Raw genomic sequence first — 22350 nt, 5'->3', positions numbered from 1 at the left:
TTCACATCGTACCAATGACCGTCGCATGGCCCTGATCAACCAGCGAACGATAGAGACTCGGTTCAGCTGGAGTAAGAGTGGGACGCCAGGAATGTTCACTATCTTCATTGTACGTAGTCTACTATCGTCTGACGAATGTTGATTTAAATATAGTATGTTAATGATCCACCCAACATTGTGCGTACTCAACTTCGACCAGGCAGCATCTTACACAAAGTCTCACACATCAGTGAGACGAACGGACTAAACGTTTATTTCGCCCTAAGAGTTACTCCCTTACTGGCTTTGTAATGACTATTCCACAACAGCACCTTGCCAATGAATACTTGCAAGCATCAATTACTTCCGACGGGTCAGTCAGCATTCGCGTTCGCCGCCCGCCCTTTCAGTGGCAATCACGTCGATCATCAAAGCGATTTTTATCTGCTGTCGTCAGCGGAGACCGAGTCAATAGACGAAGATTCTCCTATCTTCTCGCGTCCTAAAGGGGGTGACCCAATAGTAGAGTGGGTAGGTACTGCACACAGCGATGATTCTCAAGAATACCGATCAGACATCGTAGCCCGCGTCAAGGCGCAACCTGGCCCTATCGCTGCTCTGCGTTGCACCCTGATCCAAATCATGCTGATGCGCTGTCAGGTGCTTCAGTCTACCATCCAAAGCATCACAGGTAAGCCCTGGTTCAAGGACGGAGGAGCGACGATAGACCAGCATTACGACACCATGAGGCGGCTGGCATGCAAAGCTGTACAGATGGCGGAAGGTGTACAAGACCAAGGCCTACAAGCCCGGTGTGAGCACTGGGCAGGACACGCCTGTGCAGGTATAAACGACCTCCTGGCTGCCGTCTGGCATCTGAAGCGCGCTCAAAGACTGGATATATCCAGGTGCAGCAGCCTCAAGGACGGTAATCAGATGCTCGGTTTGACGTTCAAGGAGAAGCACGATCTTGGCTTCCTACCGAGGGCGCTCACAGAGCTCACAGAAGCTCAAGAAGGCGATGACTATGCATGCCTTCCAGACCGAGAAAATCTGAACCCGAGGAAATTCACCTCGCAAGAGCAGTTATACATCCAACACGGGAGGAAGATACTCCGCCAAAGCCAGGGGCCCGAGCAAGGCTCAATATTGGAAGTGAATACACCGACCATTTGCTCAACCCCATCACTTGCGCCTGAATCCACAGTCACATCTTCCACAAATGACTCTGTTTGTGGCTCTGATTTAGATAACGAGACAACGGCACTGGAGCGACTGTTTGCTGAGGAACCATGGGAAGAGATTTAGCGGAGCATACCTGGTAGAGGTACATGTAGCGTGAGATTATGCATCACTGATAAACTTAGACTCACCAAAGCTACACAAGTGCAAGATGCTTGAATTAATTAAAAACTTTGTCGCAATTATCACAGATCAAAGTGGAAGGCACACTCCAACTAACAAAGGAATGGTCTTCAATACGTGACCATACAATACTTTTATCGCTCCACTATCTTAATCGACGCTTCACTCCTACTAAGTAGGTCAATCACCCAACCTGTGCCGGCGCGCAGTCGACCAACTCCACGGTCTTATGCGTATCCACGAAATACGGTGTCGAGCAAAGCCACTGATGGAGTTGAATTCAGCAGCGGAATGGATATGCGGTGAAGATGCGCGGGTACAAGGCAACTGCGACGAGTTGTGCTGCTCAGGTGGCAAGGGCTCAAGTAACGGAGACCATTAAATATGTGAAAGAGGAGGTGACGGTGAGGGCGGACCTGATGTGTGGGTTTACTGCGCTCTGCGTCATCCTCGTCTTGTCCTGTAATCTCTGCAAGCTTGCCTACCGGCTGCTACGCCGCCTGTGGTGAGGCGTCTACCGACCGCAGGGCCAACAGCAGGCTGAGTAGACCGGAGACTAGCACACCCAAGTACAATTACAATCCGAGTAGGCAAAGAACATCACGGTAGAGCACAATGTTAATGCAGCTTTTGAGATACGCTACAGACAGACGACAAAGAGCACGAATTCGTGGCAGGAACCAGCAGGGCTAAATGCATGAGAAATACCTCCCTCGGCGCAATGTGTAGCATACGGTAAATTGGAAGTTACTGATACCTGCTATGTACCGGACTATCACGATGTTATTGTTCTCCAGTGTTTTGTAACTGCACAAAGTCTTTGTCTGAATCAGCAAAGCTCAAAAGTTGGCAATGAGACATCACGCAGACTGGGATATCGTTTAAAAGTACAAGCACTTAGGAGCCCAGACCATACCGGTCATTTCGATCATCGGTCTTGTAGCACACCCTGCGGCGTACACAAAAGTACAAACTGTAGGCAAAACGAATGCTGAAGAGTACTCCAGGGTCTACATACTCAGTCAAGAGGTGACTCAATACACAACAGCGTTCATCGCCAGCTGCTCTGTTTGGGTCATCCTTTATACTCCTCTTTCTTTCATAGAGACCTCAGAGAAGCAGGTATCATCAAACGGCAAACTGGTCGAGCAGCATAACGGCCAAGACAATCTTAAATCTGTAGTGTGTTCAGGTTTATCTAAGTTATACAATTGTTTCAGCGCATCAACTGAATCAGATCTTGAATCTGGGGACCATAATTCTCTCGCTGACGCAAACACAGAACACTAACATTTGCTTGAGGAAAGAGTCAGAACACTTGAAGCGCATCACTTATACGTTGACACTAGACTTTCTCAACTAGAACAAAAGGTCAGACACTTACAACTTGTCACCGAGGCGCTTTAAAAAAACAGTGCGTGGTCTGAAGAGGAGATCAATCCGGTACAACTTCATCAGCCCGTCTTCGCGCACGAAGCAAGCGAACCGTGGTAGACGGAAGCGAGTAGACTCCGTGTCGCCTCGCCGACTAAGTCAGCCCCACCCTAATCCAATAACCTTACAATCCTCCTCCTTAGAGCTGACGCTCACTCAATGCACCTCCGACACATGTGTGGAGCAAACATAAGCACGCATTGGCAAACTAGAACGACAAATGGCCCTACTCTCGGAGCAATTCAAGATTACAAGCTGCTACTCCAAGCAATTCCAACGAGGCTGCCAGTGAAGCAGGTTTGCGTCTACGTGCTGGGATTAGTCAGAATTGCGCTTGTCGGTCAGGTCTTGACCTATGTCTCTGATGATGCTACGGCTTTCTACTCACTTGATATGGTGCTGAAGGTAGTGTGAGCACCTTAGTTTACGAGAAGTGTTTCGAAGGGTTCGGCTCTGATTAGGGTGGCTTTGTTTAATTTTTCTTTTTTGTAGCTAGTGTAGGATTTGTGCTGGTTTGCATGATCCTAAGGATGGCTCTGATTTGAGAGCTACAAGCTGGAGGTTTACAGAGGATAGCTATATTGTGCGCGTTCTGCATCACTTGATCATGCGTTGAACTTCCGATACATCCTATTTGCGCTTTGCTCTGTCTTCTCTTTGCTCTTTACTTCTTATCAATCCTGCTCTTCTCATCCTTCAGAATCTCATCCAGCGTATCATCAATACTCGGACTCGTCGGCTTCCACCCAACGACCTTCCTCGCCCTCTCCGCCTTACCCCTCGAATTGAAGCCCCAGCTCACCGCCTCAAACCCCGCTTGATCAATCGCCTTATCCTTGCCCAGACTCTGCTCCTCCAACTCGCCCTTCAGTAATCCCAACTCGACCGCCTTCTTACCCATGTTGCGCGCAAGATCGGCCCAGAGGTGCTCGCCGTTCTCGACTAGGTAGTAGCCCTGCTCGTTCCAGAGTTCGGCGTCCGTCTTTCCTGAGACAGCGGCTTCGGTGAGGAGGACGAAGAGTTGGGCGAGATCGGCGACGTGGACGTTGTTCCAGCGCGCTTTCCCTTGGCCGATGATGGGAATATATCCGCCTGTTAAGATAAGATGAGCTAGCTCGTACGCCTGACGTGAGCGCGTGTGCGATGGTCCTCGGCCGCGGCCGTAGATGGTGGGTGGACAGAGAATTGCTGTCTTAACGGAGTCGGAGCCAGCGTTCAGAACCAGGTCGTCGACGTTCTTGTGAAAGGCGTCCGATGGTAGGCCGGTGAGGTCTTGCACGGCAGTCCAGTCGTTGTACTCGCGGTCCGAGTGCTCCCCAAGTTTCTTGTCGTCACGCATGGTCTCCCAGCAGAGGATGCCGGCGCCGCCGGTGTGGAGCCAGAATCCGGGCTTCTGTTTTGAATGGCCGGAAGCGAGACCTTTGGCGATGGCTTTCGCTGCAGGCTCGTTGTCCGAGGCATCAGCGGTATCTGTGAACATATGAGTTTACAGCCCGATACAGACTGATTTGAGACATACGGATAACTACGTCAGCCTTCGCGGCTTCCTCTTCGATGAGATTTGAGCTGTCCAGATCACCAATCACGAGGCGAACTTTTGGAAAAGCATCTTTTACAGGCTTGCCCTTCTCCTCTATTGTTTTTGTCAGTACCAAGTTCGAACATCGACTGTATGGTGCACGTGCTTGATCGTACGAGAGCAGCGATCTCATAGTCTGCATGTTTATTGTAAAGTTCGTAAAGCGTGTCACCGCCGATGTAACCTGTTGCGCCTGTGCTACGATTGGCGTTAGTAGTCCAAGCGAGCACGGGCGTTGATCACGTACAGAAAGATCTTGGGTGCCATTGTGAAGTTGATGGAGTCAATCGAGCGAACGCCAGGCTTTTATCTACACTTGACTTGATGTCGTCAAATGTAATCTATTTGCACTTGATTTTCCCTTGTAACCGATTACAGTTGCGCTTGCGTGCTTGCGGTTGTGGTGGGGCGAAGATTAACATGTAGCCGTGACGTCATGCAAGGGTCTGGAAGAACTTTGGGAGAATTTTGGAAGAAGGCTCTCGCGCAGCTCAAGAAGGATCGATCGCACCTGCCAAATGCGGGTATGGGCTTCATTCATCAGTGATCATCTCTCCTGCGATTTTGCTGCGACCAGGATACCGAAGAATCCGAAGAACCCAAAGAACCCGGAGAAACCGAAGAACTAAAGGCTGGTCATTGTTTTCTCAAACCAGAGGCACGAATGGCTGGAGAAAATGACGTGGTCCAACAACGAAATATGCTGGTCTGGCATTGAGAAATTCCACGGAATTTGAATCCCGTGCCAAGAACTACTCGATGATGTCTGGCCGTCAAAATCTGAACAGCATCGTCTCCTAAAGCATGACAACAAACTTCTCAACAAGTAATCAAACGGAAGCTTGCATCAAATGGATGATGCACCGGCCAAACGCAGAAAGGAAGTCCTCATTCGAGACTCAATTGATGGACCCGTCTGACCACGACGTACGCGTCAATGAAATTGTAAGTTGTTCCTGATGACTCGACAGTGCGTCTACAGTCAGATCAATATTAAATACGCGGTTGGCAAGTAATGTATGAAGCCAAGCTTATCTGTAGATAAACATTCTGAACTCTACATAAGCTTGTATTCGGCTGCGAGCGCGACGACAGATATCACCCGCTACAGCGCCCAAATCCTTTGGTCACCTCTACTATCCGACCTCTCGAGCTTGTTCATCCTTCCATACCAGAGCCTCAGCGTGGTAGCGATAGCAGCGACCAGAAAACTACATGCCGCGCACACAAAGTTACCAGTTGGAAAGCCCTTGTTGCGCTCGTTGTTCTTCCAGATCCACTGCGCAATGATCTGCCCGATACCAGCGCAGGAGTTGTTCACCGCGATAGCTAATGGCAGGGTCAAAAAGCTGGGTGTATTGCAGGTTACCCAATTGGTCAACGATGGCGCACACGGAAAAGCTCCAGCAGCAGCAAGGCACAGGCAGCCATAACGTTGTACGTATGCATCGGCTGGTAGCAGACCAGCGGTGAGCCAGCCTGCACCGCCGATCAACGAAAATGTGGTAATGTGCCAGCCGCGAGCGTTGAATTTGTCGGCTGTGTACGAGATCGTGATGGCGACAAAGAATCCCACGACCCAGGGCGGGACGGTCAGGAGTTGTGCGTGGATCGATTGATAACCTAGACCAGTAACGATGGTCGGAGTAAAGAAGGTGAAGGAGCCCTGGGGAACGACATCTGCGATGTATGCGATGTAATGTAGCAACATGCGCGGGCTGAAGCATGTATCCAGGATCTCTTTACGTGTAGCATGTTCTCGATTGTAGCCACCACCTCGTTCGGCCAGGCGGTCGACAGCGAACTTCTTCTCGGCACTGTTAAGCCACTTCGCCCGAGCAGGGTAGTCTGGTAAGAAGAACCATAGGAGGAAGGCAGACAGCAGGGTAATGATTCCTTCGATGATGAAGAGCAACCGGAAGCCTTCGAGACCTGCTACGCCGTTGATGTGACCGACACCGTATGCTATGGCGCCCCCGAAGGCGCCTGCCAGGTTGCAGAATGCGATGACAAGGGCGATTCGGACGGCGCGCTCATTCCAGCGGTACCAAATGGTGATGAAGTACACGATACCTAATCAATTAGTTTTTGTCTTGTTTTAATTTGGAATTGCTAGGCCCACCTGGAAAGAAGCCTGCCTCGAAAGCTCCGATCAGAAATCTCAACACGATGATCGTAGCGGTGTTTTGGACTCCTGCAAAGCCAATCGTCAAAGCACCCCATACGAAAAGCAGAATGCCCAACCACATTGACGGTCGGATGTAGTGTTTCATAACCCAGTTACTAGGGATCTCGAACACAGCATAAGCCACAGAGAACAGGGTGACGGTCAGGGCATAGCCGTGAGGAGTCAAACCAGTGACTTGAAGCATGTCGTCGTTGGTCTCAGCGTTGAGTACTCGAGCATTTCCGATATTGCCTAGCGAAAATCAGACATGCTGGCCATACATGCGATTATTTGAAGTAGAGTAACGTACCTCTGTCGAGAAAGTTGAGAAGATAGACCCAGCAGCACAATGGCAAGACGCGCAAGTCAAGCCGTCGATTAAGCCTTTTGTTTTCCGCCGCATCGTTGATTTCAATCTCTTCCTGATCTTGTAACGTCTCTTCATGGTGTTTGAGGTCTGCGTCCTCGAAGTGTTCATTCTTTACAGGCTTCGAAGATTTTTCCATGTTGACGGTGGCGTTTCTGAGTGCTCCTGAAGTGCAAGCAGTACAAGCCTACATAAGAGCCATAGTCTGGCGAAGACAGAGTGCTTATGAGCAGCCGTTCCGACTTGGTGTCCTTATTGGGGAAGCTGGGTATACGAACCCGGATATACCAGCATGTTACCCCAGATGTGCGGGGTAAAACGTCCCGTCCCCTCACATCATCATCGTTACTCGTGGGGACGATCCCAGCGTTGTGCTTGAAGAGCTCATTTCGGCGTTCTCTCCGACATGGAGGTGGTGGTTGTGGCGGGTCTTGGGTTGCGGTGCTAGAAGTGATCGCCGCAAATTGCACAACTACGTCATAGTACTATGCGCGGCAATTATGGCGATTATTTGCAGTTCAACATTGACGAAAGCCGTGAGTTGTGCACAATATATATCATCAAAGTTGTCAAGGTTAAATTCATTCTTGTGTCAGTGTCTTGTCTTCAAGGTTTTCTAAGGTGTTGACGCGACTGGTATTGAATGACTGACGTATAAGTATGTTGGAAGGGGTTATCATCGTACCAGAAGGAGGTACTATGACATGGCTTGTACCTGCCACCTAACTTTACTAGTATATATACTTTCCAAACATTGGAGATCCTCCATCCTTAAAAATCAATACACCTTTACTTCAGCAAAGTACTTACACCGTAGACGACTTTGATAGAAATATCTGAGACTGATCGTGTTGATGCAAGAGACGGGAGACAAACTTCACTTTCCGCGGTCCATAGACTGATGCTGGATCCAGAGGAAGAAACTTTGAAGGCCTGTCCCGGAAGAGCATCTCCAAAGGCTTCTAGCTCTGGATACTGATAGTCAATGTTTAGTTCCATGGAGTCGATTCGGCTTCTCCGGGCGGTTGTAGAATTTAAGTGTATCAAATGCTTTAATCATGAGGGTTGTGATAGTTTGAATGCCGCCATTGTGATCTCAACTCGGCCATAGCTGTCGCAACACGAAGAATGGATGCGCCCCGCTCGCATTACGAAGAACTTACTGTGGCTCGACCCTCAGTGTTGGCTGGGTCTGAAGCAGCCTGACTTGTCACAAATGCTGCGCCTCGATAATCCGCTTGCTTCGATGTGGAGGACTCACGCATGCCGTTTATCGCACGAAGATCGAAGCATACCATCGGGTGATGGCCTTGAACTAGCTCGAACGATAGCAACAAACAAACCCCAATCCGTAAAGCTACCGATGTCAGTTAACCTATCAAAACAAAAATCCAATACCACCCATATCCCGCTGAGCCACAGCATCTATGAAGCTTGGTTCGGTTCAACAAGATCAGAAACGGTTCGATGCGCCCAGATGCTTGTCGGTGAGGCCTCTGGAGGTTCCCACCCTTGCATACACACCAAGGAACTCATCTTCTCCACACTCCAGAGAACCCCAGGAGACAACTACGATCAGAGAATCGGTATTAGTATCGATGATAGGGCCTCCGCTGTCACCAGGACAGGTATCTTTGTCGTTTGCAACCTTGCCGTCGCCAATGTAACTAGCGCAGATCACGTCTTCGGTGATCTCTGGGAGGCGGCCTGGAGAGTGCCTCTGTCACTCGCGATACCAAGCAGCGCACTTCCTTCAAGAATCAACGGGAAAGTCCACTTCTCTCAAAACCTGAGACGCATAGGAGTCATTGACGGAAGTGACACCCCTGAACTACTGTGGAAGAGCTGAGATGATTTTTATTTATTGATCTTTTGAGCTATTGGCTGGAATCGATCGAGACTATATAGTAGAAGGGGATAGCAGTGAAGAGTTGGGGAAGCAAACCGAACTAACCAAATGAGCGGGACAATCAGTGCAGCGGACCGCTGGCAAACATATACTGATAGCTACGGTAAACGATAACGTAGAACTATCGGGTCGATGGAATACTGTGCTGAATTGCTATCTAGCTGGGAGATGACGACTATATACCTGACCTCAGACCAGTGACCTTTCACACACTAGACTAGGGTAGTCTGTCAGGGAGGGCTACAGTCAGACCTTTTACGGACCAACCGATACCGCAACAACCATTAGTCAATGTCGCCATTGATCATTCTGCCGAAAATCAAAGACGACTCACCTTTGACATAGCCTTCGATCAATGTTATGAGGAGTGCAAAGACAACTAGCAAAGCCATCACTTGCCCGAAAGTCCACGTGTTGTGGCCCTCTTCGTTGAGTGTCGGCCGCATCCACAGGTTGAGAACGCCCCAACAGAAGCTGATGATCAACCACCAGACCTGAACTTATCAGTGTCTTTGTCGAGAAAGGAACTGGACGCGAAGCCTACCTCAAATGCCCTCGATGTGATCATGTCGGCAAGGAGCCGAATAGTAAGACAGCCGATAAGATCATGCGCTGTTGACTCGCTTGAAAGACGCGTTCGAAAGTATACGTGTACCATGAGTGCTCAGTACACGTGCCCTCGTGGCGGTTGAAGTAATAGGTGGCGTGATCCGTAGGTTTCGGTCTGATGTTATCACCTTTCCTTTCGCCACATACGATGGTCTGTGACTCCCACATATAGTGACCTGTAGGTATCAAGGCAACAAACAATGAGCATGATGATGAAGATAATCTTTCCCGGGAACCTCCAGAAGTAGCCGAGAGTATTGCGCCGGAACTAGTTACGAAGTGCAGTCAAACAGCAAAGTTGGGTGATGCTTGAGGACTACGCCAGCTGCACAAATCTTTGCCAATGATACACTGAGATCCTGGTATCCAGCTGTGGGAAACCACTGATAAGGATGGAGCCCGGTAACGAGTTGAAAATCGCTCATGGTGAGCATGGCCTGGTCAGGTCAGCCAGGTACATAGGTGATATCGGGATCATCTTACATGAGCAAGCGCGTTCCTGAAGCAAAAACCTCGTTCGCTCTATAGTTCAATGCCCCGCGATTCGCGCTGCGCACCGAGTCTCCGATATAATAATTACTCATCGACAGAATTGATCTTGTTGGATGGTCGTGCTTTAAATCTTCACGCTCGGCTGCAGACGTAGCATCTGGATGATAGATGAAGACACAGTTGGCCACAACCAAAAGCAAGGCTATTGCGGCGGCGCTAGTGTAGGCAATGGTAACCTAGCGTGGAGCCAGTTCGCGCATTTTCTTCGAACAAAAGTATGTTGTTGCCTTACACCAACTACAGAAATGTCTGGGTCGGAGGTTAGCTTGACTGGAGGAGCATCTGCGCAAAGCTCGGAAATCATCGCAAGATGCAAAAAAAGGCCAAAGGCTGCCAGCGTGCCTGGACTGGAGGCTAGGATTCTGAAGGGATACGCTCCTGTGAGTAAGACTGGTGGCTGCGAGGTAGGTCGAGATCAACACGCTAACTATGCAATATCTAGCAAACACCAACATTGTCTGTTTGTCCACTCATTAAAACATCGTTATTTGCTGACTGTCCGGCAATAGTTGCGCTGTTCAAGGCTGCTATAACCACATTGCTGATTAGCCGCAGAGATTTCGCCAGGGGCAAGCGCAAGCGATTGAGGTGCATAAAGCGAGTAAGGAACGAGTGAATGTTGACATGATACCAAAGGATGAACAAACTGAGCGGCTCGCCTTCGCTTGATAATGCTTGTGTGAGTCTGAAAGAAATAGGCACATGTTGAGGTCCGAGGAGGCGCAGAAACGGCACTAAAGTGGCTAGCTGACTAACATCTGAAACTTCAGATGCCGTTCTTGCTCCACCTACACCAAAGGAATAAGCATCATAGCGACGCATTACCAGATTAACATATAGAGAAGACCATGCGCCATACTGCCCTCTCCTTCCTGCTTGTTTCATCAGTTCGCGTCCTTCGTGACAACCGTTTATAGCAACACAGTCCTCACCACGCTCTGATTGGTCTGCTCGCACAGCATCCGCTTCTCATTGGTTTGTTCGCATAAGTCACGTGCGAGCATGCTACACAGGAGGCCTGAATGCATACGGCCTGCCGAACGGACCAATCGTCGTAATGATACAGTTGAATACTATCCCAAAAATGGGAATGTATGAGCTGCGGTTTGCGACTGAGGAACTCAGGAGATAAATATCGGTAGGTACGGCAGACCTGGGGAGGGAAGAGTGGTACGTATATAAGCCTGCTGGATTCCATGTGAAGAAGCCTGCCTGTTCATCTTACTCCTGATCCGACACTTCATACAAACCTTTCGTACGCTTCTCATCCACCTACACCGCAGGCCAACTACTACAAACCTCTCATCACTGTCCTAGCAGACCGGCAGCCTGCACACCAACCTTCAGATTCAGCCAACATACTGTCCTCAGTTCAGCTTCTGCTCATCACACGCTCGTTGCGCATCTCTCGTCCATTTATTGAGTACGTCAACACAACCTCAGACCACTCATCATCATGCCCGCCTTGATCGCCCGCGACGACGCCGGCTACGCACTCCCCTTCTTTGTCATAGTGCTGCTCATCGTCTTCGGCGCGCTCTGCCTTGTCATTTGCGGCTACGCCATTCACCGTATATCCAGTTTCAAGCCAGGCGGTGATGGGTTCAAGCCAGTCTCTGTAGCGCAGGCGGACTACATGGCGGAGGTGAGGATCAGGAACATGAACAGCCTGGCTTATGAGGGAAGGAGGAGTCAGTGGGGGAAGGGTCCTGTGCCGGAGTACAGGGAGGGTTGAGGATGGGTTGACATGGACGTGGGCGATTGAGCGACACTACCCCAATAAACACTGATGGCATGGCAGCGTTGTGACACCTTGTAGCATGCAAGTCCTAAGAACTGGAGAAGGAACGAAGACAGTAGAGGACATCTAGACGGGTAGAAAGCATGGATTTGAAAAGGATACATGGCTTGGAAACAAGCAAAGGATGGACAGAAGGACGTACATGGCCGGCATATGCAAAGAGACAGCAAAAGACTGATGAAATCATAATCGATACCGCCATCTTCACTGAGCTGCTTCCGGCAGGTGTAGCAAAATTTTAAACTTCGATCTGTTCACTATGATTCCAGCTTATCTGACAGCTTGCGCCTTGCTCCTTTTCTTGCTGCTGTGGTCTGATGACTGACCAGAAAACGGCACAACCCTTGTCTCGATTGAAGATAGATCATGAGAACAGCATACGCTCGAACTGAAGAATCAGGTCGCGGTTGGTGGCGCTGCAAGCGTGTTTTATTGATGACGCAGGGATGCTAAAGCTGGTGACGAATCGTGCCCCACAACGCGCCTTCCCAAAACTCCACCAACTTCCTTTCAGACCTTGCGCTTAACCTTCAACACTCACTTCACCTCACCTCACTGTGCTTTCAATCTGTTGCACTGCCGTAGCATCTCTCATCAAACCCAATCGTTCCTGCTATTGTTCCCATTTGTCACGTAGTCATTCGCGCACCTGCATTAGGCAGTTGAACGGTGAAGTGGACGACACAACGTCATTTTAATCAATTGACTACCTGCAGCCTTTGACTACTTGGAACATACCAAACGCCCTATCCTACTTGTACACTGACAAAAGGGAATCTAGAAGCTAGTTAGGGTCACGTCTGACATCTACAATGCCCAAGCTGCGAGGGCGAAGATGACTGATAGCGCCATAGCCATGGAGTTGACCATGGATACCGAAGTCAAGGACCCTGCACCTGTACCCTGAGCAGCACCAGTAGCACTGGGGCTAGCGGAGCCACTGGCCGAACCACTGGCGGTGCTGTCGCTGTTGGTTTCATTGCTGCTGCCGGTGCCATTGCCAGTTGAGGTGGTCGAGTTGCTGCTGATAGGAGCAGGTGTTGGCAGCTCCTCGCTATCTGCCGGGCACGTCAGGTTGTAGCGGGGAGTGGTGCTGAGGTTGTCGGTAATGGCGAACTTGACCTCATTGTCTGGGTTGGCGTCACGAAGAGTATACCAGAAGACGTTACGCTTGCCGAACAGCTTGCAACCAACCTCCTGCCAGTATTCGCCCGCGTTGTCGACGGTGGCATCAGCAGCGCCAAATGCAGGTCCAGTGTACGCCCAGCCGGTCTCGGTGATCCAGACGTCCTTACCGCCGGCGACGCCCTCGGTGGCAGTCAACGCACTGTTGAGCAGGCTCCCTGCGTTGCTGATCTGATTATCGCGCTCGGACTCGTAGAAGGGGAAGGCATTGACAGCGAGGAAGTCAATCTCGTCGATGACGGCCTTGTTCGAGCCATTGACCCAGGCGGTCCAAGTATCGACATGGGTAAAGGGCTTGTCCTTGAGCGCTGTGTTGGCGAGGCGCGATTTGGCATCCTTGATGAAGCGCACGATAGTGTCGGCGTTGTTGCCAACACCAGCGTTATTGCGTAGACCAGGCTCTGACACACGGTACAGATCCTCACTACCAACCGAAATGCCCACTACCAGATCCGCCAACTTCGAACCATGCTCATCGAGAGCCGCCGTCAGCGCATTCAGCTCGTTGTCGATGTTATCCGTGCCAGACGCCCAGATACCGAGAAGAAGGCTTGTGTTTGTCGCAATTGCAGCTGGGAAGGCAGCAATGGGTGTACTAGGAGTGTTCCACTGGATGTTGGAGTACAGGCGGATAGTGTTGAACTCGCCGGGCGCACCGTTCAGGCTCTTCGCAGCCTTGAACTCGCGCTCGAAGTCCTGCTGGTTCTTCGCATTGCCCTTGTCGTCCGAGGCACCGGAGTTAAAACCTAGGATGGTGTCTTGAGCAGCTGTGCTGCCGAGTGTCACGGCGATGCTGAGTGCGGCTGAAACGCGCATGTTTGCTGCAAGAGTTAAGGAGTGTGGAGAAGTGAAGGAAAATGTCAAGAGAGACAGGTGTGTAAGGGTGAAAGTGAGACTGGGGACCCGCGTGTTTATTAACGGCGCTGAAGATCACCCGGGGTACGAAATCCGGGAAATTTGCGGACTCCAGTTGCAGCGCTTTTGATTGGGCACGCATGACGCAGCTTGGCTCAGCTGAGGCTCGGCGCCAACCTGGGAACTTAGCGATTCGCGCAGAACTACCCGTGTTTGCGCCTCAAACACCGTGTTGTTTGTTTTCGTTCTCCGCATCCCGAGACCCGGTTGCTGACCCAAGGTAGCAGCACAACTTCACGTTCCCCTGCAGCGTCAGCTCTGATCGTGCACATCTCCAGAGCGAGTTCACATCACAGTTGTCAACTTTGCAAGGAAGTGTACAATCAACACTTTAAAGATCGATTGAATGCAAGCCGCACTATCGAGGACCGCATCCAGGAGGTATTCAGACTACAATCAAGACTCCAGTTCCATTTTATCTGCGAACTGCTCCGCCAGGACGTCTGGCTCAGCCTCCTTTAGGTCACCCTTGGCCTGCACTGCCTCGGCGGCATGGGGGAACCTCACAATCAGACCAGCGACTACCTCCACGAACGTCTCACACCAGGTTAACTCGATGTCAGGGTGCGCAGTGTACGTACCTTCGCCGCTATGAAGCAGTTGATCTTTCCTTGCCATGACCTTTGTGCAAGTCCTCCAGTAAAAAGACAGCGACCATGGTGTGCCTACCGTCCGGATGTTTTGGAATTCGCCGCTATGCTCGACCTCGCGGAGGTAGCAGCAGGCCATGTCATCAAGAATGAATCAACACTTGTCATCAATTAGGACCAGGCCTTCTTCCATCACTGTCACAAAGAAGCGTAGGGTCCAGTCGTATGGCACGAGTGCTGGGAACTCGTCGTGAATCAAGGTGCGGCAGTCGCCGCGGTTTTATAAGGATAGAGAAGCCTTCTCGAGCTGGCGCGCTCGGCTGCGGAACTGCCGATGTACATAGTGCACGCTCGGATTTGAGTTCTGAAAGGCAAAGGGCGCCTTCATCAGCCGTGGGAAGCCTTGATACAGGCTCGCCAGGCGCCGTAACTCGCTCGCTAAGTCCTCTCTGCGTCTTGCTATCGCTCGTTGGTACAGGGCGATGCCGATTTCCAGCTCGTCCGTTTTTAGGTTCGATCGTCCGGCAACGCTGAGCTGTTTGAACAATGCTCGATTCTTAGCGGGCAGATAGGCCTCCAGTCCCTCCAATAAGGAGAGCTGAGAAAAGGGTCGGATGGTGCGCAATTGGACGCTGAGGACCTCCATTTATCGACGTTGCAAGGTATGGGCGTCGTCTATCCTTAGGCGCGACTGCTTCTGGAGGAATGAGACGTCGTACATGTCTCTGAATTCGAAGAATGGGCGCACTTCACGCTTAGTGTCGAGACACAATACGCTCAAGTTGTCAGTAAGTCGAAGGCATTTTTGCCGAGTCGTCCGTTTCCGAACAGATGTCTCCAGGTGGGGCTTATCGTGAGGGCTTGGGTAAGTTGCGGTTCAGCCCAGCTGGATAACGGGATGATCCGTTCGAAGGTTGCCTCTCTGATGACTGTTTCGATGAGCTCAACAGGAAGATTCTCAAGATCGTGTGCAATAGCGCGGTTGCGGCCCATAGTGGGCTTCGGGGCCTACAGGTAGTCGGACATATTTTAAATGATGTGTCAAGTGTAGATAAGTTGCAAATGCATATATGAAGATGCTTCTTTTGTCTAAGGAGGACTCGTAAATTCAAGGTTGGAAGCAAGGTAAGAACCAAATTCGAGGCGAGGGACCCAGCCAGCTGTTGAAAGCCTGGAAGTCTCCGGGGGAATCCTCCAAAACGAACCATTTCGTTGAGATCTATGATGAGCAGCGGATGTGACTGACTAAGAGGCTGAAGTTAAGGGCCTGAAGGTAGATGTGGTGCAGGACAGACTCCCGTCTCTCAAAGAACGGGTCGCTAGGGCGCAGCCACTCCGGCAAGGCTAAGTCATCCACCAACCTTGGTTCAGGACATCAAAAGCCGACGTTCTGTACAACAATTCATGGAATGACTCCAGGCCTTATCGTTACAACCGAAACCTGCAAAACCGACAGCAGGCCGCAACTTACTCTTCACCAGGGTATAAACAACGGGAAAGTACCCAACGTAACTTCTTCGAATACTATCAACATGACGGAACATCTTCCACAACACTCTGCAGCAGCCTTCATGGCTACGCACAATTTGGCCGGTTGCTGTCGGTGAGTTGGAGGGTGAGGCGGTGTCGGGGAGGAGTTTGAAGCATCATGGTGCAATTGAAGTGAACCCTGGGGCTGGGAGGGGACAAGCGTATGAACGATGTAGCAGGCTCTAAGTTGTATTCTGCTATTCTATAGGATCACCTCATGAGTTCTATAGATATTAATTAGTGCTTATCTCATTGGCCATGCGAAATAACATCATCCGCCACGCTCTCTGTACTCATCAAAGCCTGCCTTTTGTAAGGTTGTGCGGTGTCCATGTCGGGAAACGAAGTGTTACTCATCCTCAATGGCTCCCTGTCCGATAGCAGAGATGCAGTCGAAGTGCTGGTGCCGTTCTTGACCTCTATTTCCAACCTTGTCGACCAACGGAAGCTCACTGCAATGCTTTCAGCCACTTTTGCCACTTCGCCGGTCTCCATAAGCTGCTCTGGCGGGCCAATCGGCCTTCAGTCTACTGCAGCCACGGATTATGAAGATGAGGAATAAGGCTCCAAGGCTTCCGCGACTACCAACATCGAACTGTTGCAAATGCAATAACGGACGGGCATCAACAGAGAAATACCGCCACTTCCTTGGCGATATGACTTGAGAAACAAGAAGGATCAACACTGCTCGTTGGAAAGTAGAGCGAAGGGTGAGGAGCGCGTTGAGGTTCAGATATTGTGTTGCAGTTGTTGCAATAGATGAAGGTGTAACCGCGCAAGGCAGTAAATCAGGGGGGAACCACGCGAAGCAGTAGAATCAGTATATTGTGTTGTTCTTGTTGTTCTGTGATTGCCTCTCGCCGGGCCATCAGGGTCTGGTTTCATGACGTATCTGTCGTTCAGACAGAGGTGGAAAGTGCTTGTTGGAAAGAGAAAGAGCACTGCACCAAAACACGTGGCACACATGACCTCTTTACTCCATAAACCGTCCCATGTTGGCGCCAGCCCAGTGCAGGCATGCCGTTGTACGCTGTCAGCATGACAGCAATAGAAACGATCAGGACGAGTGCAAGAACACTAGCACCCACTTCAGATAACCAGGCGCGGAGTACATCATGTATGTGTTCTTGCAGGTTCGTACGAGGAGGGTTGGCTATGTCGATAGCGCTTGTAATGATAAAGTGTGTTGAATTGAAGGGATAGTGTGCGAGTTACGGTGTCAACATTGGGTTTTCGCCAGTGAGGAGGCTGTAGAAGCAGGTCAGTAACAAAAACACCAAGGTCAATATTCGTGATCCCTCAACATCTGGCTGCGTTTCCCACCCTGCTCTTGCATGTGGCGGCGGGGTTGGGCCGTAAGGCAGCCAGTAACGATGCAGCATTTCAAGCCTCGTGTCGCATGACTATACTTAGCCCCGCGACCACCTTGAGAGAGCTATATGGGATAGAATCTAACATAGGCAAATACCAGCATTAGGTTCTGATTGTGCAGATTGACACTGCGAAACTGGCCTGGATGGTAATGTGGTGGAAGCATTGCCTGTACACCGGGCGTTCGATACAACAAGCAATCAATAGAAAATGAAAAGGGTACTGGGGCATTTGGCTGTCCATTGTTGTTTGTAAAGTAAGATCTTGAGTTTGAATTGTGTTTCAGCCAGAACCGGGAATACTACTACTGACTGTTGCCTGCCCCCAAATCAGCATCATTGTGTGCATCGTGGGTGATTGAAAGGAGGACCCCAAACATAACCGGCACATACTTGATAAAACCTCGTTCTCGAGAGCGCTTTAATTCTCTCCATTCATGCGAACGTTTTGTTCATCCCGCTGCTATTTCGTTTCAATGAGAGATTTCAGACACTCTAACCTCTTAACGGTGCCCAGTCCTTCTGCTGTTGCTCGCTCATGAACGATCCAACGTACACACCCTTACCCAGCTTGAATCCTGCATTCCTTAACAACATATACATAGCGTTGAGGTGGAAGTACGAGTTGGGGACGACAAAGCCATGAAAGTAGTCCGCAAGACCAGTCATGTGCAGCGTAGGTTTTCCAGGCCCTACAGAGACATCGCAGCTCTTCTCGGCAGCGTCGTTGTACGCCTTTTCGTCGATGTTCTCGAAGACCTTCTTCACGGCTTCGAAGAACTCAATGACCTCATCGAGAGTTCTGAAATCGGTCTTCATAGCGGGGACCTCGACCTTGGGCAGCTTCAGAAAGTCAAGAGCTGCGACTGAGAACTTGGCCAGAAGAACGGGCTGCATACGGAAGGGCAGCATGTCGCCAAACCTGGAGTCAAGGATCTCCTGGTCCGTGGGGAGACTGCCTTTCGATTGCTCATCCTTGGCAGTGCGAAGTGTGTTGATTGCAGAAGTGCTGATGTTACGCAGCACCGGAACGGTCGTGCCGTAGAAGTTGTAGGTGACGGGGTCGGACATGGCGGGCGATCGACCGTGGCGGGGTGGCGGGGTAGCTGCGATTGGAATCGAGACGCGTTTGTTGGCGGTCACAGTGTGTAAAATGATTGTCTGAAATAGTAAGCAAACCATGGGACCAATTGAGGAGTTATTTGATTACATCCGTACAGTGGTGACAGGTGAGTTGCAGTTGTGGAAAGTGCGATGGGCCGAGGTGTTTGTTTATTGCGATAAATTCGGTCTGCTTCTAAAAGTGGGACCCTCGGGCCTACTATGACCTCAATGAGGTCACAATGTACAACAATGCAATATCGACAGTTTTTGTCAGGGTTGAGGTGTCTCCTTGCAGTCGGTCGCATGGGTGCTTATCTGCTGATTGGTTGCTACGTCGCACGACTACATGTTGATAGCTACACGACAACAATGTAGACATTTCCTTATGTATAGCTTCACTCCGTAGCATGTAAAATAGTCAGTTTAATCCTTCAATCCTTCCCACATGCGTACTGTACACGCTGCCCGACAGTTTTCCTTCACAAGAAGCATATAAACAACACATGTGTGAGTATGTTAACTACCAGAGTGCTCAGGTTCTGGGTATGCCTGCAGCCGCAGACCGTGATCGCACGTCGACGGACCTTCTGTACCGGCTATAAACTGCGTGAGTGCTTGCGCAAATAAGGTTTGGGATAAGTGACGCAGTATCAAGTCTGCTGACAACGCCCATAGCTATAGGATTATCGTGGCTAAATCCAGGAAGAGATATCTCCACCCATCCATAGATCGATGGTACATCGACTGAGATATCAATGACTTTCACAAGTTGCTGACCCCCTTCGATAATTGGAACGATGATGAGATATGGCTTTCTGGCCCGAAGAACATCTTGGTGGGTAGATGACATCATGGTTTCCAGACAGAGGAATTTGTGCAAGTGTGACGGTTTATGGAGTAAATAGGTCATGTGTGCCACGTGTGTTGGCGCAGTGCTCTTGCCCTTTCCAACAAGCCCTTTCTACCTCTGTCTGAACGAAAGATACGTCATAAAAACAGGCACTGATAGCCCGGTGAGAGAGACTAGAACACGGAAGAACAACACAATATATCCTGATTCTACTGCTTCGCGCGGTTTACCCCTGACCGACTGCCCTGCGCGGTTACACCTTCATTTATTGCAACTACTGCAACAGAAAGCCTTTATATCAGCCGACTTGTTCTTGATAGCATCGAATCAACAGGGCCGTTTGCAATGAGCTCGGATATCATTACCAGATACACGTGTCTGCAACATATCGAAATGACGACATTCCATCGAAGGTCGTGCTGGTCATGTAAACAACATCGAGTCGAATGCGACTTACAGAAGCCTTCATGCCGCAAATGCCTTGCCTAAGAGGTCATTCCGCTAATGCAACCGCTCGTTTTCACCTAGCATAAGATGCTTGGCGTTAGGGTGGTCAGGGTAGATGTAACAATGCAGAGCCCCATTGCGCCAAATGGCCAAAAAGTACATCAATACCAGCAGAACTGCTGATATTGGGCTCTGCATCTAATATATAGGCATAGTGCAAGGTACCTCCTTACAGTAGACTATCCGGGCAAGGCGGTAGTAGCCTTCATAATAGTTGAGGTAATAGCCATCTAGCCGGAGGCCGTGATGACTGGGGGCAATGAGTAGTACAGAGTATACTGTCTGGCTCAAGAGCAAGTGAGATTCCAATAACAAAGTTGATTGACGAGGTTGAACACACTGCTGTTGTCAAGACTCAAGTCTGGCCCACTGAGCCAAGCAAGCCAAAAGGTATCACGGCTCACTCTAATGGTGAGCTCTAGCCGGAACAGTATGTTACGATCAAAGGGCAACCCGCAACAACACTGAACGAACAGGACTACGCAACAATACGAGAGGAGCCGAGGAACTGTAGTATCGATCGACCCAAGCAATGGGCCACGTCAGCAATACTCAGTATGATCATCACCCTCAGTGGAGCAACTCAAGCAATCCGAGCAGTGGGCCGTGTTGGCAACACTTGGTATGATTGGTATACTTGGTACGATTGGTATACTTGGTACAATTGGTATACTTGGTACGAGCAGTATACTCGGCACGGTCAGTATACTCAACACAAGCAGTATACTTGGTACAATCAGTATACTCAGTACCAAGCAATCTGAGCAATCTGAGCAATCTGAGCAATCCTCTGCTCATGTATATAGCAAATAGACACGCTGCCCTTATGGCATTGTGTTCAACCTCGCCAATCAACTTTGTTATTGGAATCTCACTTGCTCTTGAGCCAGACAGTATACTCTGTACTACTCATTGCAACCAGTCGCCACAGTCTTTGACTAGACGACTACCTGGCAACTACAGGCCCAACCGATAGTCACCAACCCCTGACGGCTTTCTATACCTCTGATCATCCCGAGAACCAATCGAATAGTGTCTACGAGCTTCGCTTAAGGCACGACTTCAACACTGGGCCGGAGGCTCACGGGCCACCTGTATATATTCCTCACAAACCTTGAGGCTCAGCCATCAAGGATTCGTCTAATCTCATCCCATTTGGCCTCAGACGGCACTAATCCACCCTGTGTCCGATTGCCTGCCTACAGTGACCTCACAGTCGGAGATGAGTACTTAAGCAACATCTGATGCATAACTTTGCACCATCTCCCTTGTGGGTGGTAAGTGTTCTTCTGTGAGTTTATCTATGTACCTAACAAGCTCTGCCTCCTGTAGTGGTTGCAGTTTGCGGCGTGCCAAACCTGCCTCTTCACGGGAACGCGTCTCGCCTTGCCATTGCCGCGTCAAAGTTGACCGCACAACACCATATTTTATAGACAATTGCAACCACAGAATATATTCCTCTTGTTCAAAAGCATCTGCCTCTGCAAGCGCTTCTTTTAATCCTATTGTGGTGTTGTACAGTAAGTACTCAAAAAATGGTGTATGAGACGTGTCCCGCACATTAACTGATTGTGCGCAACGAGTACACGGACACGGTATCGGCCTCTTTGAGCACTCCTACACATAAGGTTTTTGAGCCACGTACAAAGCTATTGTTGAAGTTGTGCTTTAAGCAAGCTCGGAAGCACGGTTCGGTTGGGTCTTGTGGAAGGGTTGAGATGTTGATTGATTCTTTTAGCTATTGGCTGGAATCGATCGGGACTATATAGTAGAAGGGGATAGCAGTGAAGGGTTGGGGAAGCAAACCGAGCTAACCGAATGAGCTGGACAATCAGTGCAGCGGACCGCTAGCAAACAGATGGCGATCGGTGGATACCTTCACCCCCCCAACAGGTCTCAGAGATGAGTAGAGCGTAAAGAAACGGAGATATCCGTGCGCATCTCTAACAGGAGCCCGGCAATAATGCAACGACCCAGCTCCAATAGCTCTAAAGCCTGGTGCTCATCCTTTCCTGCTTCTAGACAGATAGCTACAGCCATAGAAGCCAACCCGGAAAACTGTCCAAGCATATGCTGCTTGTCGGTATTCGCCAATAGCCATGGGCTCACAGTAGGGAGAAGCTTTTCGGCGCCTTCTAGGAGGCTACCTGCTTCTTCCCACCTTAGTTGGGAGGCAAGGATGTTAGCGGCGTGGCGAGCCGAAGCAATGCGGGTAGACGGTGGGGAGGCATGGCAAACCCAACCTTCCTCATAGGAGGATAAAATACGGTTGTGATCCTCCATCGACCCCGTTCGCTCAAATCGCGCGCCAAGCAAGCTTCCGAGGTTGTTCCAGTACAGGGCTCGATTGGGGTGGTCTTGAGGAGCGGCATTGACCGCCATGTCGGCAGCGTCGACAGCACGGTTGAGATCGTCCATCGCCCCCCATGAACCTTATACCTGGATAATGGAGAGGAGCGCCACATGAAGAAGGGTGATGTTTGTGTCCAGTGAGGAACTATCCACGGCTGGGATAACAAGTCCGACAAGCCGGCGAG

The 22350-nt window shown here is 50.2% G+C and overlaps 8 protein-coding genes across 8 annotated transcripts; 2 read left to right on the top strand and 6 right to left on the bottom strand.

The window, feature by feature from the left end:
• Positions 1-3339: 3339 nt before the first annotated feature.
• On the bottom strand, positions 3340-4718 carry BU25DRAFT_393982 (NAD(P)-binding protein). The gene is made up of 4 exons (XM_033704722.1): positions 4605-4718; positions 4464-4555; positions 4298-4411; positions 3340-4248 (listed from the first exon to the last, which is right to left on the bottom strand). The coding sequence occupies exons 1-4, from the start codon at positions 4622-4624 to the stop codon at positions 3443-3445; spliced, it is 1032 nt and encodes a 343-aa protein (XP_033560944.1). The 5' UTR covers positions 4625-4718; the 3' UTR covers positions 3340-3442.
• Positions 4719-5462: 744 nt separating this feature from the next.
• BU25DRAFT_469726 (MFS transporter) lies at positions 5463-7030 on the bottom strand (the record flags this gene model as incomplete). Its single annotated transcript, XM_033710775.1, has 3 exons — positions 5463-6430; positions 6480-6776; positions 6835-7030. The coding sequence occupies 3 exons, from the start codon at positions 7028-7030 to the stop codon at positions 5463-5465; spliced, it is 1461 nt and encodes a 486-aa protein (XP_033560943.1).
• Positions 7031-8976: 1946 nt separating this feature from the next.
• Positions 8977-9812, bottom strand: BU25DRAFT_411290 (uncharacterized protein). The gene is made up of 3 exons (XM_033706517.1): positions 9345-9812; positions 9135-9294; positions 8977-9075 (listed from the first exon to the last, which is right to left on the bottom strand). The coding sequence occupies exons 1-3, from the start codon at positions 9366-9368 to the stop codon at positions 9056-9058; spliced, it is 204 nt and encodes a 67-aa protein (XP_033560942.1). The 5' UTR covers positions 9369-9812; the 3' UTR covers positions 8977-9055.
• Positions 9813-11417: 1605 nt separating this feature from the next.
• BU25DRAFT_342778 (uncharacterized protein) lies at positions 11418-11696 on the top strand (the record flags this gene model as incomplete). The annotated part of the gene is made up of 1 exon (XM_033702925.1): positions 11418-11696. The coding sequence occupies one exon, from the start codon at positions 11418-11420 to the stop codon at positions 11694-11696; it is 279 nt and encodes a 92-aa protein (XP_033560941.1).
• Positions 11697-12266: 570 nt separating this feature from the next.
• BU25DRAFT_71549 (glycoside hydrolase family 17 protein) lies at positions 12267-13824 on the bottom strand. Its single transcript, XM_033712044.1, has one exon. It carries the CDS (start codon positions 13761-13763, stop codon positions 12570-12572), a length of 1194 nt encoding a protein of 397 aa, XP_033560940.1. The 5' UTR covers positions 13764-13824; the 3' UTR covers positions 12267-12569.
• A 1-nt stretch (position 13825) lies between these two features.
• BU25DRAFT_71558 (uncharacterized protein) lies at positions 13826-14595 on the top strand. The gene has a single exon (XM_033712045.1). The coding sequence runs from the start codon at positions 14209-14211 to the stop codon at positions 14455-14457; it is 249 nt and encodes an 82-aa protein (XP_033560939.1). The 5' UTR covers positions 13826-14208; the 3' UTR covers positions 14458-14595.
• Positions 14595-15199, bottom strand: BU25DRAFT_71547 (uncharacterized protein). The gene has a single exon (XM_033712043.1). The coding sequence runs from the start codon at positions 15096-15098 to the stop codon at positions 14733-14735; it is 366 nt and encodes a 121-aa protein (XP_033560938.1). The 5' UTR covers positions 15099-15199; the 3' UTR covers positions 14595-14732.
• A 2559-nt stretch (positions 15200-17758) lies between these two features.
• Positions 17759-18423, bottom strand: BU25DRAFT_491701 (uncharacterized protein; the record flags this gene model as incomplete). The annotated part of the gene is made up of 1 exon (XM_033711585.1): positions 17759-18423. The coding sequence occupies one exon, from the start codon at positions 18421-18423 to the stop codon at positions 17848-17850; it is 576 nt and encodes a 191-aa protein (XP_033560937.1). The 3' UTR covers positions 17759-17847.
• Between the last annotated feature and the right edge of the window lie 3927 nt (positions 18424-22350).

This window comes from Macroventuria anomochaeta (assembly GCF_010093625.1).
Source record: "Macroventuria anomochaeta strain CBS 525.71 unplaced genomic scaffold BU25scaffold_19, whole genome shotgun sequence".
NCBI classification, from domain to species: domain Eukaryota; kingdom Fungi; phylum Ascomycota; class Dothideomycetes; order Pleosporales; family Didymellaceae; genus Macroventuria; species Macroventuria anomochaeta.
The sequence above is the reverse complement of the archived record's forward strand: the minus strand, read 5'-3'. Positions and strand labels throughout refer to the sequence as shown.

Coding starts and splice junctions, on each gene's coding strand:
- BU25DRAFT_393982 (XM_033704722.1), bottom strand. CDS start 4,624: ATGGCACCCAAGATCTTTCT. Junction 4,556..4,604: donor ATGGCACCCAAGATCTTTCT/GTACGTGATCAA, acceptor CGCCAATCGTAG/CACAGGCGCAACAGGTTACA. Junction 4,249..4,297: donor GAAGGCTGACGTAGTTATCC/GTATGTCTCAAA, acceptor ATATGTTCACAG/ATACCGCTGATGCCTCGGAC.
- BU25DRAFT_411290 (XM_033706517.1), bottom strand. CDS start 9,368: ATGATCACATCGAGGGCATTTGAG. Junction 9,295..9,344: donor TCACATCGAGGGCATTTGAG/GTAGGCTTCGCG, acceptor TGATAAGTTCAG/GTCTGGTGGTTGATCATCAG. Junction 9,076..9,134: donor GATCGAAGGCTATGTCAAAG/GTGAGTCGTCTT, acceptor TAATGGTTGTTG/CGGTATCGGTTGGTCCGTAA.
- BU25DRAFT_71549 (XM_033712044.1), bottom strand. CDS start 13,763: ATGCGCGTTTCAGCCGCACTCAGCATCGCCGTGACACTCGGCAGCACA.
- BU25DRAFT_71558 (XM_033712045.1), top strand. CDS start 14,209: ATGCAAGCCGCACTATCGAGGACCGCATCCAGGAGGTATTCAGACTAC.
- BU25DRAFT_71547 (XM_033712043.1), bottom strand. CDS start 15,098: ATGGAGGTCCTCAGCGTCCAATTGCGCACCATCCGACCCTTTTCTCAG.